The sequence below is a fragment of the Trichomycterus rosablanca genome, chromosome 13, assembly GCF_030014385.1.
Source record: "Trichomycterus rosablanca isolate fTriRos1 chromosome 13, fTriRos1.hap1, whole genome shotgun sequence".
Classification (NCBI taxonomy): Eukaryota; Metazoa; Chordata; class Actinopteri; order Siluriformes; family Trichomycteridae; genus Trichomycterus; species Trichomycterus rosablanca.
The window spans coordinates 7598211-7617073 of NC_086000.1; the positions used below are offsets into that span (position 1 = coordinate 7598211).

Genomic DNA, 18863 nt, shown 5'->3' on the forward strand with positions numbered 1-18863 from the left:
GTACGACTGCGGCCCCTGCTGGCTGACTGATGGCGCCTGCACAGGGCTGAGGAATAATGCTGATGGGGGTGTGACCCTCCGTACACAGCGTCCATTAGTGTATGAACTCGACTCGTGCAGGTGAAAAATGCAGTCTGTACTGATTGCGTACTGGAGGGGGCGCAAGTCAGTTGAGAGGCGTCCTCAGTCAGCGGTGAAGGGTCGAACCAGTATAGAGGACGCATTCAGGGTAATTGGACATGACTAGAATAGGGGAGAAAAAATTGGGAGTAAAAATTGGAGAAAAATAGATTTAAAAAAGAGAATATTCTGATATAAAGTGTTCGTCTTCATCTCAGTGATTCCAAATTGGTGCCACGCATGATGAACAAACAACGCCACCTCGGTCTCATCATTTCAAAGGGTATTGCTCCAGTAGTTTGTTTAAATGCATTTTTGCAAACCAAAAAAGTGCTGACTTGGTTTTTCCTACCCAATTATGCATGAAATCCATACTTGTGTCTTTTTCTGATTTTGCTGTCAAAAACATTTAGGATGCATACAGAGGCCTGCCTGTGAGTCATGTGATGTAACCTATGGGGTCATTTGGTGTAGCTCCTTGTGTACCTTGTGACTGAATTTGCAGGAATGCCCACTCCTGTGTTGATTTGCACTACCCTGGGGGCATTTGTCAACAATTCCTTTCACTGTAGAATAGTGCATTTAAAATTCTTTGGGGATGGCCTTCCCAGACTGATGAGCCGCACTGAAGCAATGGCTGATGTCCTTTTTTCTTGATATATGGGTGCTCCAGAACACAAAAGTGCCAAAATCTGCTTTTATAGAGGTAGTCACACTTTTTTAAATACTTCATTAACTAGTGTTGTACCTGTCAAAAAATATCCATCAAATGATATGTGGTACCAGAACAATTATCAGCAGGACCTTCAACTTTTGTACATTGCAAGTTGTATTATCCTACAGCACATCCTAGTACCATCTTGTCTGCAGGTAAACATGCCCAGCCATCTGCATGAACATGAAGATAACAGGATTATTTGTACAATGTGATCTTCTATTGCACTGTTCTGATCTGTTTGTGCCTGTTGTAGGTAAACAGGGTTTAGCATGTGCATTTTAACTAATTCTTGGCTATGCAGACCAATACACCAAAACAGAGTTCGATGCAGTTTAGGTTGTGACACATTTACCTCATCACCATTATTAAGTTTTTTCTATTTTTTGTAACTTAAGCCACGGTAGCCGATCTGTTGGCCTGTACTAGACAGAATCTTAGCCTACCTACAACCTATTGGCGGTTTTAAGTTTGTCCTTTTTTAGACCGCTGTCGGAAATCCACGTTTCAAAGATACTTCAACCCAGTGGTCTGACTATAGCGATTTGACTCTTATTATAAGTCATTTAGGTCTTTATGACTGCTGCATTCAACATGTGTACTATGAGTAACTACCAGACGTCCCAAGTCTACCGGAAGTTCTAGGAGTCTCCCGCATTTACATAGCAGCTCCCTGATGCCCGCAAGTCAGATAAAATCTCCCGGAATCTAGAATGAGCGGCCAAGAGCGCACACAAACACACACGCGTGCACGCAGGCGACACAGACTTTTTTCCCCGATCACGTATTAAATCCGTTATCTGATATACAATCTAGCGCACTGTGTAGGGAACATAAATCAATTGTCTAATATACTGTCTAGTGCACTATGTAGGGAACACAAATCATCATCTAGTTATACTTTCTAGTGCACTATGTAGTGAACATGAATGCGTTATCTAATACACTATCTAGTGCACTATGTAGGGAACATAAATCCGTGATCTGATATACAATCTAGTGCACTGTGTAGGGAACATAAACCAATTGTCTAATTCACTATCTAGTGCACTACGTAGGGAACATAAATTCATATCTAAAATACTATCTAGTACACTATGTAGGGAACATAAATTCATATCTAAAATACTATCTAGTGCACTGTGTAGGTAACATAAATCCGTTAACTAATACGCTACCTAAAGCATTATGTAAGAAACATAAGTCTATTATCTAGTACACTATCTAGTGCGTATATTTTCTAATATACAATCTAGTGCACTATGTAGGGAACATGAATCTATTATCTTTCACACTATCTAGTGCACTATGTAGTACACATTAATGTGTTTGTGACGCGAACAGTTAGCTTAGTAGCTCAGTTAGGAGCTCCTAAAAGTTCTGTTATCACCTATATCCTGTGGTGTGTGCGAGAGGTTTTTTGGGCTTGGGCAGGTCGGGGTCGAGGTCCAGGGGTACCTCCCTGAAATGAGTTTTTGCAACTTGGAATGTCTGAACTACTATAAGCCCAACATTTAATATATCACTGATTATGCATCTTTTTAGGGATGTGCAATACATATGCAATTCATGCCCCCTGATTGTATAATTATATAAATTTACCTGCATATAATGTATGATTTAATAATTTAATCTTAAGCTATTCATATGCTCTGTGCCCACAACAGCTGTGGCATGCATGACGTTCTGTTTGCATTGATGTCAGCGGTCAGGGAAGCAGCTAACAGGGACCTTAACAGGCATCTAAATTATAGGCTTATAAAAATAACATATGACGGCTTATGAAACTAAAATTTATGGAAGACTTTGCAGCGCACAAGTTTGTTGTACATTTTCTGAAGAAATCCAGTCATGGTTCATTGCAGGTTTGAAATACGATGTAGTTTACTGAGATTTAAAAGCCTAGTGTAACGTGGGTAGAATGCACAAACATCTAAGGGATTAATTGCACTGATGCATGTCGTTTTTGTATTGACTTGCTTTAAGAACCTTTGAGCATGCTGACTGTATAATGATCAATTACAAAACACATCTCTTTCTTATTGAATGCTGAATGTGTCTGTGCTGCATTGTTTAGTTTCACCAGGATCTGCCTTCTATTTTAATTGATTTTGCACAGATTTTTTATAAAATGAAGTACTATTTGCACCTTTTCTATTTGTGTGTGTGTGTGTGGGAGGGGCATGGTATTACAATTGAAATTTGTGATTGATGCTCCTGAGTGGCCTGTGCCCTATATCCCATGAATGCATACATGAGGGCAATTAATGCCTCCTCCAAGCTTGTTAATCTGTATCATTAAGAGGTGGTGGCTGAAGTTTTTGTGTTTGTGATAAAGTACACTGACCAACCGTAACATTAAAACCACCTCCTTGTTTCTACACTCACTGTCCATTTGATCAGCTCCACTTACCATATAGAAGCACTTTGGAGCTCTACAATTACTGACCGTAGTCCATCTGTTTCTCTGCATACTTCGTTAGCCCCCTTTCATGCTGTTCTTCAATGGTCAGGACTCTCTCAGGACCACTACAGAGCAGGTATTATTTAGGTGGTGGATCATTCTCAGCGTCAATGGAGTTTTTAAACACTTCACTGTCCCTGCTGGACTGAGAATAGTCTGAAAATATCCAGCCAAAAGCACCCCATGGGCAGCGTCCTGTGACCACTGATGAAGGTCTAGAAGATGACCAACTCAAAGAGCAGCAATAGATGAGCGATCGTCTCTGACTTTACATCTACAAGGTGGACCAACTAGGTAGGAGTGTCTAATAGAGTGGACAGTGAGTGGACACGGTATTTAAAAACTCCAGCAGCACAGGTGTGTCTTATTCACTCATACCAGCACAACACACACTAACGCACCACCACCATGTCAGTGTCACTGCAGTGCTGAGATATAATAATGTGCTGAGCCCAAATAATACCTGCTCTGTAGTGGTCCTGTGGTGGTCCTGACCATTGAAGAACAGCATGAAAGGGGGCTAACAAAGCATGCAGAAAAACAGATGGACTACAAAGTGCTTCTATATGGCAAGTGAAGCCGATAAAATGGACAGTGAGTGTAGAAACAAGGAGGTGGTTTTAATGTTATGGCTGATCGGTGTATGTTCTAGCCTCATCAATGGCTGTCATGTGGTAAAGGAAAATTGGTAAGGAAGTGGGGATTAACAAAGATGAAATTGTGAATGCTTCTTCAATTTTTTAATGTAACCTGACTAGTTTTTATTAAACAAGGAAACGAAAATTGCTGTTAGTCTTCAATTAATATTTAAAAAGCAAACAGACTCATCATGAAGCGAATATATTTTACTTTATATTATGTAATACAATTAACTAAAAAAAACTTACAAGTCAAAATTAAAATTTGGTGCTGTGTGAGTTAGTTTAGGAATCTTCAGGGGAGCTAAAGAAGGTGAAAAAAATTGTTCTTCTTATAATTAAATTCATTAATTAATTCATTGTGTTTTACCACCACTTTATCCTGGTTTGTGTCGTGGTGGCTGTGATTATTTTGAGCAAAAGGTAGGAAACACCTCAGACAGGCTGTCCATCACAGGCCAGACCTAATCACACACAATTTTTAGTAGCTCCAATTGGTGTATCTGCATGTCTACGGACTTGTGGGAGGAAACCAGAGCACCTGGAAGAAACCCACTCCAAACAGAAAGAATCCTGGCTGCCCAGCCAGAGAATCGAACCCAGGTCCCTCTTGCTGTAAGGTGACAGTGCTACTCACTTCACCAGCAAACTGCCCCCCTCTGTGCCATTGTGCCGACTTGGTTTTTCCAGGCGATCTCCCATCCAAGTACTGACCACGACCGACCCTGCTTGGCTTCTGAGATTGAACGAGATGGGGTGTTCTCAGAGGGGTGTGGCATTAATTACTCTGTTCTCGGCATTATCCAACGTTTAGGTGGCAGCTTACAATTATTGTACAATCAGTTCCATCTGACTTACGTGTTTAGCACAAATAGAGTGCAATGGTTAAAGGAATTGATGCAAAGAATATGTTAAGCTTAGATTACATAAACAAAACATAGATTCTTGGAATGACTGCTAGTTGTGTCAGTCGCAGAAGTCACAATGTTTCTCAAAGGGATTTCTCAAGAGCCCATTCCAGTCTGCAGTGTACATGTAGTAACAATTACATTACTGACTCTGAAATGTTTGTATTGATTTGCACACTTATGTAATCTGAGTTACTGCTGAATGAAATCTGGTAATTGTGTGATCGTAATGGGTTTGTGGTTTGATGTTGTGTACGTGTAGAGGACACAGCGGAAAGTCGAGGAGGAAGAAGAGGAAGTTGCTGAAATGCAGCCAGACCCTCTTCACCAGCTTATCCTGCACTTTAGTCATAATGCTCTGACAGAAAGGAGGTAAGAAATAATCACATACACTCAAACACTGTACATGTACTGTATGTTCATGGCATTTACTGATTTTTACAATTTCTTACTAAGAGACTTACAATTGTGACTGATTTCAGTGCAATGCATTGATGGTTAAGGATCATGCTTAAGAATCCAACAGTTCAAAGACCCGCCACTGCAAAGTTGCCAGTGGCCTTTTAATCCATAGTCAAGTACAGTATATAGTGTTAACAGCTTGGCTACTACTGTCCTACTACTGTTAGATCAGTGGTTAAGACACAGGACTAGTAATTGAAAGGTCACTGGTTCAAGCCCCATATCTGGCAGGTTACCACTGTTGCGCAAGGTCCTTAACCTTTAATTGCTTGCAATGTAAACAGTCTGACTTGTAAGTCGCTTTGGATAGGCATCTGCTAAATACTGTGAATCTAAATGTACATATATAATTATACAGAGACATTAATAAACACATTCATATATGCCTTTTACTCAGTGTGTTACTGTGTCTGTGATTAATATGAGCTTGTTTCTTTAGTTCCCTAGATGAGGATTTGCTGTACATAGCATATGCAGACATGATGGCAAAGGTATGGCTGTTATTCATTTCAATACATAAAATTGTTTGATGTCACATCAGATTTAGCTACTACTATGCACACCTGTACACATATTGCAGCACTTTAATTTATTAAATTATACGGTAAGCGGTAAAACACGCTAGCACACCAGAGCTGGGATTTCGAATACATTGCATCGAGACTCAGCTCTGCCATCCGGCTGGGCTGGGTGGCTACATGAACAACGATTGGCTGTTGTTCATAGGGTGGGAAAAGTCGGACCGGGTTCCTCATAAATGGTGCAATTACTACCTCTGCTGGCTGATTGATAGCACCTGTGCAGAGTTGAGGAATAATACTGATCAGGGCCCTACACAAAGCTGATCCGCATATGAACTCGCCTCCTGCAGGTAAAAAAAGATGCAGTCGGTACTGCACACGTGGGGGGGGGGGGGTGTCAGTTGCGAAGCTCCCCAGTCGGCAGTGGAGGGTTGTATCGGTAGAGATGAGGTGTAACACAATCAGGGTAATTGGATACGACTACATTAGGGAAGAAAATTTGGGGGAAAATTGGAGAAAGCATAGTAAAACATGGTCTGAGTGACTTTAACCATGGCATGCTTGTTGGAACAAGATCGGCTAGACAGAAATTGCTGATCTTGGAATTTATATATGACAGAGGTTCAAGGACAAAGGAGAATGGTCATACTGGTTAAAGCTGCCAGAAAGGCTGGGTTTCAGCACTTGAGTGGTTCGGATGTCTTATAGGCTAGCTCACCAGTGCAGAGTGTTCAGGCTCACAAGTTCACAAGTGTATCTCAGTAATGTTACCTATCTGGCCAGGTAGCAAATAGACACAATTAGCCATGACTGGGGCAAGGAAGGTTGGGTAGGGTTTTTTCCTCACTAATGCTGTGACATGCAATTCCTGGGAGTGGTTTGGCCAACGACACAGGTGGTGGGGGTAATCACATAGCATATTGTGTAACTCCTTGTAGATGAATGTGATTGTTTGCTGTTGTAGCCCATTCACCCTTTTTGCCTCATTCTAATGTTTGTTGGGAACAGTAAGGGAAGCTTTTGATCCATGTCTTTATGGAGTTGTGCTGTTTCCACATGACTGTCTGACTGAGTGTATGATTATATGAACAAACCGATGTAAAGTAAGTTTACGTCCCTAAGTAATTCTTTGTCTCTGCAATTATCAGAGTTGTGCTGAAGATGAGAATGAGGATGAAGAAGGAAAAGAAAAAACATTTGAGGTGACTAGAATGGTTTTTATTTCATGGATTCACCCTCTTTTGTTGCTTTATGGCTAACGTCGTAATAAAATGTATATGTGGTGTGTTTAACAGGAAAAGGAAATGGAAAAACAGAAGACATTGTATCAGCAGGCCAGGTTACATGACCGTGGAGCTGCTGAGATGGTTTTACAGATGATCAGTGCCAGCAAAGGTACACACACACCAACTTCAAACAGCTTCTTATACTCTACATTGATTACCATAGTTATGCAGATGACACACAGATATATCTGGCTCTCTCACCAGATGATTACAGCCCAATAGATTCACTGTGTCAGTGTCTGGAGGACATCAATAACTGGATGAGCCAGAATTTTTTACAGTTAAATAAGGACAAAACAGAGATTGTTGTGTTTGGCAGCAAAGAAAAGAGGTCTAGTGTCAGTGAACACCTCAGTTCCCGGGCTCAAAAAACCAAAGACCAAGTCCGAAATCTTGGCGTTCTAATAGACTCAGATCTCACATTCACCAGCCATATTAAAACCATCACCAAAACAGCCTTCTACCATCTTAGAAATATAGCCAAAATCAAGGGTCTAGTGTGCCAACAACACCTAGAGAAGCTGATCCATGCTTTTATCTTCAGTAGGGTGGACTATTGTAATGGTCTCTTAACTGGACTTCCCAAAAAGACCATTAAACAGTTACAGCTCATTCAGAACGCTGCTGCTAGAGTTTAAACTAAGACGAAGAGAACTGAGCACATCACTCCAGTTCTAAAATCTCTACACTGGCTTCCGGTTAGTTACAGAATAGAATTTAAAGTGCTGCTACTGGTCTATAAATCACTGAATGGGTTCGGCCCAGAATACATCTCAGAAATGTTTAGAGAATATAAACCCAGTAGATCTCTTAGATCCATGGACTCAGGTCAGCTAGTTGAGCCCAGAGTCCAAACTAAACACGGTGAAGCAGCATTTAGCTGTTGGGCTGCATATAACTGGAACAGACTGCCAGGAGATATTAGATGTTCCTCAAATGTAGAAATGTTTAAATCCAGGTTAAAAACTTTTCTTTTTTCTTGTGCCTATGATTGAGCTAGAAATTTTTGCTATTACCCTCATTTTACCATATTTCTTTTAGTTTTTCATGCTCTTGTAAATTGTAGTGTATATTTTACTATATTTTCTTTTAGTTTTCATGTTCTTAATTTTTTATCTCTCTTGTTTTAATTTCATATTCCCTAAATTGTAGGTTATACTTTACAATATTTTCTTTTAATTTTTCATGTCCTTTATTTTTTTTATCTCTCGTTTGAATTTCATGTTGTCTTAATTGTAACTAAATGTTTGCAAGAAGTCTTTCTGAGGTTTTAGATCTCAGGAATGTTTTAATGCTTTTAATTAAATTTTTTTTCCTTATGTAAAGCACTTTGAATTGCCACTGTGTATGAAAGGTGCTATACAAATAAACTTGCCTTGCCTAGATATTCATTAACCCTGTCTTTTTTCAGGTTGGTTGGGTCCCATGGTAACCTTCACTCTAAAGCTGGGCATCTCAAATCTCAATGGGGGCAACATTTTAGTTCAGCAGGTAATACTATTTTACTGCTTCACAACACATTATCTTGTTAACATTAACATGTGTTTTGCCAGAATTCACTTTGGTGAATCAGTGTTGGGAAAAAGATGTTAGCAATTAGTTAATGAATTATGTATTTAATAGCTAATAATCAATTATGGAGCACCGCTGGCATTTTAAAGGGGAAATTACCAGGAAAACCAAATTCATAACACATCAGTCACTTTCTGATGGAGTTAAGTTCGTTAGGTCAATTATTTCTCTCACTCAGGGAATCAAACTCACAGCGCTAAAACATCTAAAACACATACAATGGACATTGATAAGTAAATTGAATAACTATGGGTTAATGATAGAAGTATAAATCTGTAGGTACAAATTATTACTGGGAAATAATAATAATTATCAATAGTATATTGAATGGTGGGAAGAACCAGGATAGTTAGAGCCTAATTGAAAATATAAAGTATAGAAACCAAGCACTTTACCCATGAGCACATGAGGCATGTACCAGTCGGATGATGGAGGACTTTGGAGGAAGAGACCCGTCGCCGAATCACATTGCATCTGTTGGTTCTTTGCTCTGGCCCTGTTCAGTGGAGAAATGGACTTTTCGTGCCTACAGCACTACTCTCAGGTGCCTCTGAAGATGTACAAATGTGGAGCAGAAAGGTCAGCACAAGCTATGCAATTCAGTGAAGAGTGAAATGGTCACTACACGCAGCTATGTAGGAACTTTACCTTGACCGGTGGTAAAGTTCAGGTTTGAATTCAAACTTGCAAAAACACAAATGGTGAACTGAACAACTGAGCCGACTAGTGGATCTACATCAACTGCGGGTGAACCAAACTCTGGAGAAACTCTAAAACTCTTATTATAAAACGGATAGTTCCGGTCCTAAAATCGGCGTTTGAAGCCCCGATATACGCACACCTATGACCACCTCACATCATTCCATATTAATACACCACTGAAAAGAAAAAGTACAAACTTGGTTGAACACTATTTTAAGTCATGTACTATAGATACAAATGTCCAGATTAATATAAACAGTAATCAGTAACAGTAATGTTTTATAAAAGCAATAAGCCACTCGAGACCGTGCGTTACTGCTATGATTTTCGGTCTCTCGTGGCTTATTGCTTTATTTTAATTTTAAACTCTCTCCGATAATACAAAAAACTACCATAATTCTACCATGAATGTCATAAATAACAAACAAACAAACAAATAAAACTCTCTCCAAAACATAAAAAACTTACTAACTGTGAATGGCCATACTGCCTATTTTCATCTCACTTAGAGAGGTGTGGCGTGATTCTAAACACTTAGTTTTAACAAAAAGTTGGCTCAGAAGAAGCTTATCTGATTGTAAAAGTTAACTCTTAATATTGCTAACTTAATAAAAGAACAAAATCTAAATACCAATATATAGATTAAACAGGTATAATACATTTAAATTTTGTATTTTGTAATTCTTTTCTTGAAGTTGGCAAAAACATTACATAAAGCACCAGAGATATGTTGCTTTTACAGTAAATCTTTTACTTTGGTGTCCTGAAATATAGGATAATTAATTGAATTAGAAGTATTAATTAATTAATCTATATTTTCTCTACAGAAAATGCTGGATTATCTAAAGGAAAAGCGAGATGTTGGCTTTTTCAAAAGTCTGTCAGGACTTATGCAATCATGCAGGTATTGTGAAAATGTGCTTTCTCTAGATATATGCTTTTATAAAACGTTTTTTGCAGCATAAAAATGAAATAATAAATCATCACAGCTGTAGGTTCTAAAAAAGCCTGATGTACTGTATATTATGCAGCTTCATATGTAAGTCATCATTGGTACAGTTGAGTACAAAAGTTTGCAAACCCTTACAACTAAAAAAAATCCTAAATGATAGGAGTTATGTAATACACAAATAGGCAATACTAGTTTAATAGTAAGTAGTATAATATTAACAGTTAAACATATTTTAAAAATTATATTGATAAGCTCATCCTTTATCTATATACACTGATGTCCCAAACATTAGGACAACCCACAAGTATGTGTATGGCTAAGCCTGTTTAATTACAAATGTGAATAACAGTCACGGGTTCATTAAATGTTGGGCTAATGGTACAAACCTATTTGTGGAAAATTTGGGGCATTTTGTAAAATGAACCTTTATTTAACTGACAAGGTGAAAACAACTGATGATACTGTTGCAGTTTTGCAAGTTTGCCCATTTTTGCTTGATACAACACTTTCAGCTGCTCAACAGTCTGTAGTCACTGTTGTCCAATTTTGTCTCATTATGTACCATACATTTTCAATAAGAGACAGATCTGGACTTTAGGCAGGCTAGTCAAGTGCACACACTCTTTGTTTATGTATCCACACTCGCAGCGTATACGCAACGAGGCCTGGCATTGTCTTGCTAAAATAAATATGGACTTCCCAAGAAAAGCCGTCACCTCGATGGCAGAATATATATCTATAACATCTCAATCGGGCAGCACGGTGGCTAAGTGGGTAGCACTGTTGCCTCACAGCAAGAAGGTCCTGGGTTCGATCCCCAGGTGGGGCTCCGGGAGCTCCGGTTTCCTCCCACAGTTCAAAGACATGCAAGTGAGGTGAACTAGAGATACTAAATTGTCCATGACTGTGTTCAATATAAGCTTGTGAACTGATGAATCTTGTGTAATGAGTAACTACCGTTCCTGTCATGAATGTAACCAAAGTGTAAAACATGACATTAAAATCCTAATAAACAAACAAACAAAATCTCAATCTAGGCTTCTGCATCAGTGACACCATGACACCCATGCTTTAATCTATTAGATGTTTAATTTTCCATTCAAACCATGTGATAGGCAGACCATGCTTGGACTTTTTAAAGTAACATTGTTTGAAGGTGAATTTATATTGTGATATTAATATTGATATTGTGATAGTAATATTTGCATTTGATATGCTAACCTTCATTTATTTTTAATTTTTTTGCTCTGAAGTGTGTTAGATCTAAATGCATTTGAGAGGCAAAACAAAGCTGAAGGTCTGGGCATGGTTACTGAGGAAGGTTCAAGTAAGTGACACCCATACACTGAATTACAACTTTTCTTTATTCTCTTAATTGAAAGCTGTAATTTATGAAACAATAAAATATTGTGTATGAAGGGTAATGCTGCTATTCAGTGGGTTGTTGTATTGCTGGTATTGGTAGAACAGAAGCAACATAATCCATTTGTTTCCATTATCATGTGTCATGCAAGGTTATTTAGAGTTATGGAGCAGTTCTGAGCACTTCAAGTATAATAGCTTAAAGAAAAAAACATCACATCAATTTCTTTAGGTCAGTACTTCAGCATGTGCCATGCGGAGAATGAATAATTAATACATGCAATTTACAGCATTCTCTGTGTACTGTAAGAGAGACAGGCAGACTGATGAGAATTGCTTAAAACCACTTACCACATGATGCAGTATTACCACAGAAGGACACCTCTATTTGATTTCATCTCCATTTCAGTTTATTTTCTCATGGAAGTCTTGAGAGCCAGACTTGATCTTGTAACGAGAATTCACATCTAGAGAAACCAAAACGGTGGCTTTCATTAATAATCCTGCCTTTCTGTAGCTTGTGCACTTACATAATGCTAATTTAAAAAGGTTACATTTTATTCCACAAAGTTGAATCAGTTCTTCTGGACACAAGTTTGTTGTAGAGAAACGTTTTGCCACTCAATCCGAGTGACTTCTTCAGTCTGAGCTGGTGGTCAGCCCAACCTTATATGCAGTCGATTTGCATAACGACCGATCACCGCCCACTGCATAACAATGAAAGCGGTGATCAGGTCCATATGCAAATCACAATGACCATTAATTACAATGGTCATGTGTGCCTTTCACACATGATTGGGGTATAGCTCCTATTACGGCGTTGTAAGATGGTGAGAGATGTACTCTCAGGCCCCCTCCCCGGTTCAGAGATAAAAATAATTTTGAGCAGAATTAAGTTCACCCTATTGGTCCGGCCCTCCACTACAGTCCCAGTGTCTTACGTGGTCCCTTGGAAAATTTAATTGCCCACACCTGGTCTAAAACATTATAATGCTTCTTATAATTGCTGCTGCAATGGCGGCTTCTGGTGTATGGTCAAACCCAATGACACATTTTACACTAAGTAGTATTCACCACCAACTTATATTCAATTGGTTTATTCTTTAAACATTTCTTCTCACATGTTTAAAGTAATAGGCTGGTTGTTCATTGCCACTAAGGCATCAAGTGAAGTCCTAAACCTGCAAGATTTAAAGAATGAACTTGAAGATCCTTAACCAGTATGGAACAATACTGTGGCTATAGAGCCATAAACCAAAAGGAAAATAACAAATCTCGTAGCAGAGAAAGTGGACAGAAAAGAAATAGAATCAGATTAAAAACTAGATATCATAATAGACACAGCTGCTCAGTCCACCAGTATGTGACAAACAAGTTCTTAAGAAAAGGATAAAAAGAGGGAACTCAATAAAATGTGGATGGCTTTGAAACAAATGGGGCAGCCTGCACCCAGTATGGGTTCATATGCTGGACAGTGGTTGCTTAGCAGTTTAGGTACTGGACTAGTAATCATGAGATTGCCGGTTCATCACCAAGTTGCGCTGTTGGGCCCCTAAGCAAGACCCTTAACCCTCAATTGCTTGCATTGTATTCAGTGATAATTGTAAGTCGCTTAGGATAAAAACGTCTGCTAAATGCCGCAAATGTCAATATTCAGGGCCCAATTTTCAGAGCTCACCCATCCAGAGCAGTTTGGTCCACAAACTGCTGCAATGCATGGAACGAAGGGCAGTTTGGTCCACAAACTGCTGCAATGCATGGAACGAAGGGCAGTTTGGTCCAAAAACTGTTGCAATGCATGGAACGAAGGGCAGTTTGGTCCAAAAACTGCTGCAATGCATGGAATGAAGGGCAGTTTGGTCCAAAAACTGCTGCAGTTCATGGAGTGCTGACATTTCTTCCAGTGGAAAACCGGACATGACTGAGTCTGGCATCCGGTTTCACAGAGATAAGAGCAGGTTGCCAACAGAGAAGCCAGCAACTCTGTGATTAAACAGAATGACCTCTACCTAGAACAGATCAGTCAATGAGACACAGAACCGACACAATGATTTATCTGTGCCTCCACGCCATTTGTCGACCGTAATGGCATGGCAGGTGGGCATGATTCTGTTACAAATAAGTCTTTTTTTTTAGCCACAATTAAGTAGCACAGGATTCTCCAGTTGTGTATTCATGTTACAACTGTCTTGCTCCTAATGACTGTTACTTCTTCAGGGCTCTGCAGATATAAGTAACTCCTTTTTACCATTTAAATTCATTTAGACAAAAAGTTCAGGGTGAATAATTGCATTCATCACAGAAGAACTTATTTCCATTGCATACATCAGTTCAGGCATAAGTGATGGCGACACAAATCTAGCAATGTGTTTTCTAACCTGTCTAAAATTTCTTTTGACCTTGTTAACTGTTCGTCGGTGTTCAGCCAGTTGATGTCATTATCTCTCACTCTGATTGAAATTTCAATGTCTTCTCCTTTGCTTATGTCTGCCTTTTTGCCTGTTTGTTTCTTTGTTTCTTTCCCCGTCGCCATGTTTTTAAATCTCATCGGTTGCAGTCAACGTGAGGGAGCGGGGTAAATACATGGTTAAGATTCTCATTTGGCATTGCTGCCCTCTGTAATCCTTGTCTTGTCTGGTATCTGTCTTTCTTGTCTGTCTGTTCAGAATAAGACAATAGATTGCTCTAGTCTGCAGGATGATCTGCATGCCTTTTAACCAAATGAATTTCAATTTCAATTTCATGCTGATAACCTTTTCCAATCTGTCTCTGTCTATTTGTCTTTCCTACATAACAAATGCTTGTCATCTTGTTTAGGATATGGTTATTTTAATGCACTAACACTAAGAATGACTAACTGGTAGTATTTAGGGCTGTGCCAGTATGTGTTCTAATGACACAAACATTAAAAATGTAACAAAATGCTTTATTTTTCAAATCAGAAAAAGTTGGGACAGCATGGAAAATGCAAATAATAAAAAACACAGAGTTTCTTACATTCACTTTGACTTTTATTTGACTGCAGACAGGATGAACCTGAGATATTTCATGTTTTATCTGCTCAACTTCATTTCATTTATTAATAAACATCCATTCCTGCATTTCAGGCCTGCAACACATTCCAAAAAGAGTTGGGACAGTAAAGCATTTACCACTTTGTAATGTTGTCATTCCTTTTCACCACACTCAGCTTTTATTTTGTCTCATTCTTCCTGCAAACACATGTGCAACAGTACGGGGGGTCGTCGTTGTCACATTGTTTGTTTCAAAAATTCTCCACACATTCTCTATTGGGGACAGGTCAGGACTGCAGACAGGCCAGTCCAGTACCCATACCTTCTTCTTCCACAGCCATGCCTTTGTAATGTGTGCAGCATGTGGTTTTGCATTGTCTTGTTGAAAAATGCATGGACGTCCCTGGAAAAGATGACGTCCTGAAGGCAGCATATGTTGCTCCAAGATTTCAATGTACTTTTCTGCATAAATGCTGCCATCACAGAAGTGTAAATGACCTTGACACGACCCCATACAATGACAGACCCTGGCTTTTGGACTTGTTGCTGATAACAGTCTGGATGGTCCTTTTTGTTTTTGGTCCGTAGCACACGGCGTCAGTTTTTTTTCCAAAATGCTGATTCCTGGAATGCTGATTCTTCTGACCACAATACACATTTCCACTGTGTGATGGTCCATCCTAGATGCCTCCAAGCCCAGAGAAGTGGACGCCGTTTCCAGACATGGTTAACATAAGGCTTCTTTTTTGCACAGTAGTTTTAAGTGGCATTTGTGCATGTAACTCTGTATTGTAGTGCTTGACAAAGGTTTGCCAAAGTAATCCCTCACCCATGTGGTTATATCAGCTTTTGTTGAGTTGCGGTTCTTGATGCAGTGCCGCCTGAGGGATTGAAGATCATGAGCGTTCAGCTTAAGCTTGCGTCCTTGGCCTTCACACACTGAAATTCCTACCGATTCTTTGAATGGTTTTATGATATTATGCACTGTAGAGGGAGAAATATCCAAATCCCTTCCAATCTTTCTTTGAGGTACATTGTTTTTGAACATTTCAATCATCTCTCACATTTGTTGACGAACTGGAGATCCTCTGATCATCTTTGCTCATCAAAGACTCAGCCTTTCTTGGATGCTGTACCAAATTTGTACCAAACCATGATTACAATCACCTGTTGACATCACCTGTTTGGAATCGCATCATTATTTAGTTTTTTCACCTCATTACTAGCCCTAAATTGACCCTGTCCCAACTTTTTTTGGAATGTGTTGCAGGCCTGAAATGCAGGAATGGATGTTTATTAATAAATGAAATGAAGATAAGCAGACAAAACATGAAGTATTTTGGGTTCAAACTCTCTACAATCAAATAAAAGTCAAAGTAAATGTAAGGAACACTGCATTTTTATTTTATTTGCATTTTCCATGCTGTCCCAACTTTTTAACACTGTGGGGTTTTTTTTAGGGTTTTTGTTTTCACTTTGTTTGTTAAAATCTGAGGTGAAGGCACACTGCAACACTGCATCTTACAGTCCATTTCTGTATTAATTATTGTAGTATTTTATAACAGCCAAGTGCTAGTGTTTATTAAGGCCTTATAAACATTTTCTTTAATTTGTTCTTATCCAGCTATAAACACTACAAAATACAATATTTTTGCCATAATGCGCAAGGTCTATAATCAAGAAATGTAAGTAACATTTCAAATGATTGTCCAGCAGTTCAAACCTCATAGCTTGTCATTTATATCAACTGTTGGCTGTGTCTGAGGAAGGCAAGGCCAGATGGCGAGTTCTCTTTCTTCTGCCACAAGAGCAACTTTCAGCAAATTGTGGAACAAATTTAGGGCTATGTAAGAAAATGCAGCTTGTTAGTGTAAAAAGGCAGCTGGTAGCTTCATTAGTGTCTGATGAGGCATGTGATCATGAGGGATTTGTATATATAAATGCATAATACATATTAAATAAATAAAAAAAAGGAAACACTGGGAAAAATTGGGATGCTATTGTTTGTAGTAATTTACATAACATAAAGACATTACTGGCACACCCCTAATAATAGGCATTGAACATCTCAACTCTGCCTGACAAACCAAATCAACAAATTACTGTTGTGTATTTCTTATACTGTATAAAGGTACTGGGTGGTGTACCAAATGCTACTTTGTCTAAAATAAAGGCTATTGTGGATGCATATTTGTTGAAAACTGAGTATATTACAGTTTTTCACCTTATCGTATGTATAAGGGCGTGATGATTTTTAATAAGCTGATTTTTTTCCTGCCTGTCAAGGTTCCAAGGTGCTCCAGAATGATGAGTTTACTAAAGATTTGTTTAGGTTCTTGCAGCTTCTCTGTGAGGGTCATAACAACGGTAAGGCAACTCCCTTGTACTCACACTGCTATCTTAAGGCTTGTCAACCAGAGTTTTATATTCTGTGTTAAATATCAGTAAACGATTTGTCCTGATCAGCTTGTATTTTCTCTTAGACTTCCAAAACTTTTTGAGAACCCAGACTGGAAATACAACTACAGTCAACATAATCATAAGCACAGTGGACTATCTTCTGAGACTGCAGGTAGTGTAGACACCCACACATACTACATACCCAGTGCCAAAAAAGTTGGGACAAGAGATTTCTTTGCAGTATTATGTATGTTAGATGGTGAAAGTCCTAAATTATTTACAATCTTGCACTGAGAGAGGTTTTTTAAACTAATTGACAATGCTTTTACAAAGTGGTGAGTCCTAACCATTCTCTGCATACAACAACTGAGCCAGATCGTCCTTTTATACTCAATCATGATACCCTCACTTGTTGCCAGTTCACCTGTTTACTGTGGAATGTTTCAAAAGAGTGTAACTTGAAAATTCAATCAATCTTTCACCTTTTTATTTGCCCTGGTCCCAACTTTTTTGATAAAATTTGTTTATATTTACAGAATACAGTCAAGTTGGTCAGTAAAAACATGAAATGTCTAGCATATTGTTTTGTCTTTTAAGGAGTCCATCAGTGACTTCTATTGGTATTATTCTGGAAAGGATGTGATGGATGAGGCCGGCCAGCGTAATTTCTCTAAAGCTTTGGCCGTGGCCAAGCAGATCTTCAACTCTCTTACAGAATATATTCAGGTAACTAACAATAGCAAAGCATTGTGTTGGTTTATGGTTCACTGTAGCTGCCGTGGGTGTGACTGACTGTGTACCTGCCTGAAATAGATGCCCTTGCTCCCAGTGTTTCCAGAGCCCACCATATACATACAGTATATATATACAATTATGCTTGGTTTTCAGACCAAAAAGTTAAATTTTGGTTTCATCAGACCAAAGAATCTTGTGACTCGTGGTTTGAGAGTCCTCTGGATGCCTTTTGGCAAACTCCAATCGGGCTGTCATGTGCCTTTTACTGACCAGTCTACCATAAAGGCATGACTTGTGGAGTGCTGCATGGATGGTTGATCTTCTGGTAGGTTCTCCCATCTCCACAAGTATACACTGGAGCTCTGTCAGAGTGACCCTCGGGTTCCTGCCCACCTCCCTGGCCAAGGCCCGTCCTTCCCGATCGCTCAAGATTTTTGGTGGTTTGGTGGATTAGATTTTTTTTATCTTTGTTTCTTAAACTACTGCACATTCATTAATCATTACATGACCTAACATGTAGATGCGTTGTGTGGATATACAATTCTATAGTCTATATACTCTACAGTACCTCCACTGGTTATATATTATTTGGGTGGTGGACCATTCTCTGCATCAGGTGCAGCAGTGTTGGGATTTTTAAACATATTGTATCAATGCTAGGAAAATAATGATTCAGCCACATTATAAAGCCAACAGCATTAAAACATTGACAATAAAACAGCTCTAGTCTTCAGCTGTACTATAATGAGTGCTAACAGGATATTTGTTCTTAATAAAGAAGCCAAGCTGTAACCTGTTTTAAAAAATCCCACACTCACTGCTGCATCAGAACAACACACTACAATGTCATTGCCTCAGGTTTGTCTCATAGCAGTACTGTGAATGGTTCATTACCCAAATCATTTACAATCAGTGGGGTTTCCTTTTAATTACTGGATGGGTGCTGACAGGGTGTACAGAGCAGCAGATGGGAAACTGTCAGTAGATGTATTCCTACAAATTGGTGTATGGT

General features: G+C 38.9%; 1 protein-coding gene across 1 annotated transcript in view; it reads left to right on the forward strand.

The window, feature by feature from the left end:
• Positions 1-18863, forward strand: part of LOC134325658 (ryanodine receptor 3) — a 235154-nt gene that overhangs the window by 187444 nt on the left and 28847 nt on the right. The window contains exons 77-87 of the mRNA XM_063007904.1: positions 3904-3913; positions 5124-5217; positions 5747-5798; positions 6977-7030; positions 7124-7223; positions 8526-8605; positions 10216-10292; positions 11594-11667; positions 17003-17083; positions 17200-17288; positions 17714-17842. Of these exons, the coding sequence (XP_062863974.1) occupies positions 3904-3913; positions 5124-5217; positions 5747-5798; positions 6977-7030; positions 7124-7223; positions 8526-8605; positions 10216-10292; positions 11594-11667; positions 17003-17083; positions 17200-17288; positions 17714-17842 (840 nt within the window). The remainder of the gene's footprint in view (positions 1-3903; positions 3914-5123; positions 5218-5746; positions 5799-6976; positions 7031-7123; positions 7224-8525; positions 8606-10215; positions 10293-11593; positions 11668-17002; positions 17084-17199; positions 17289-17713; positions 17843-18863) is intronic.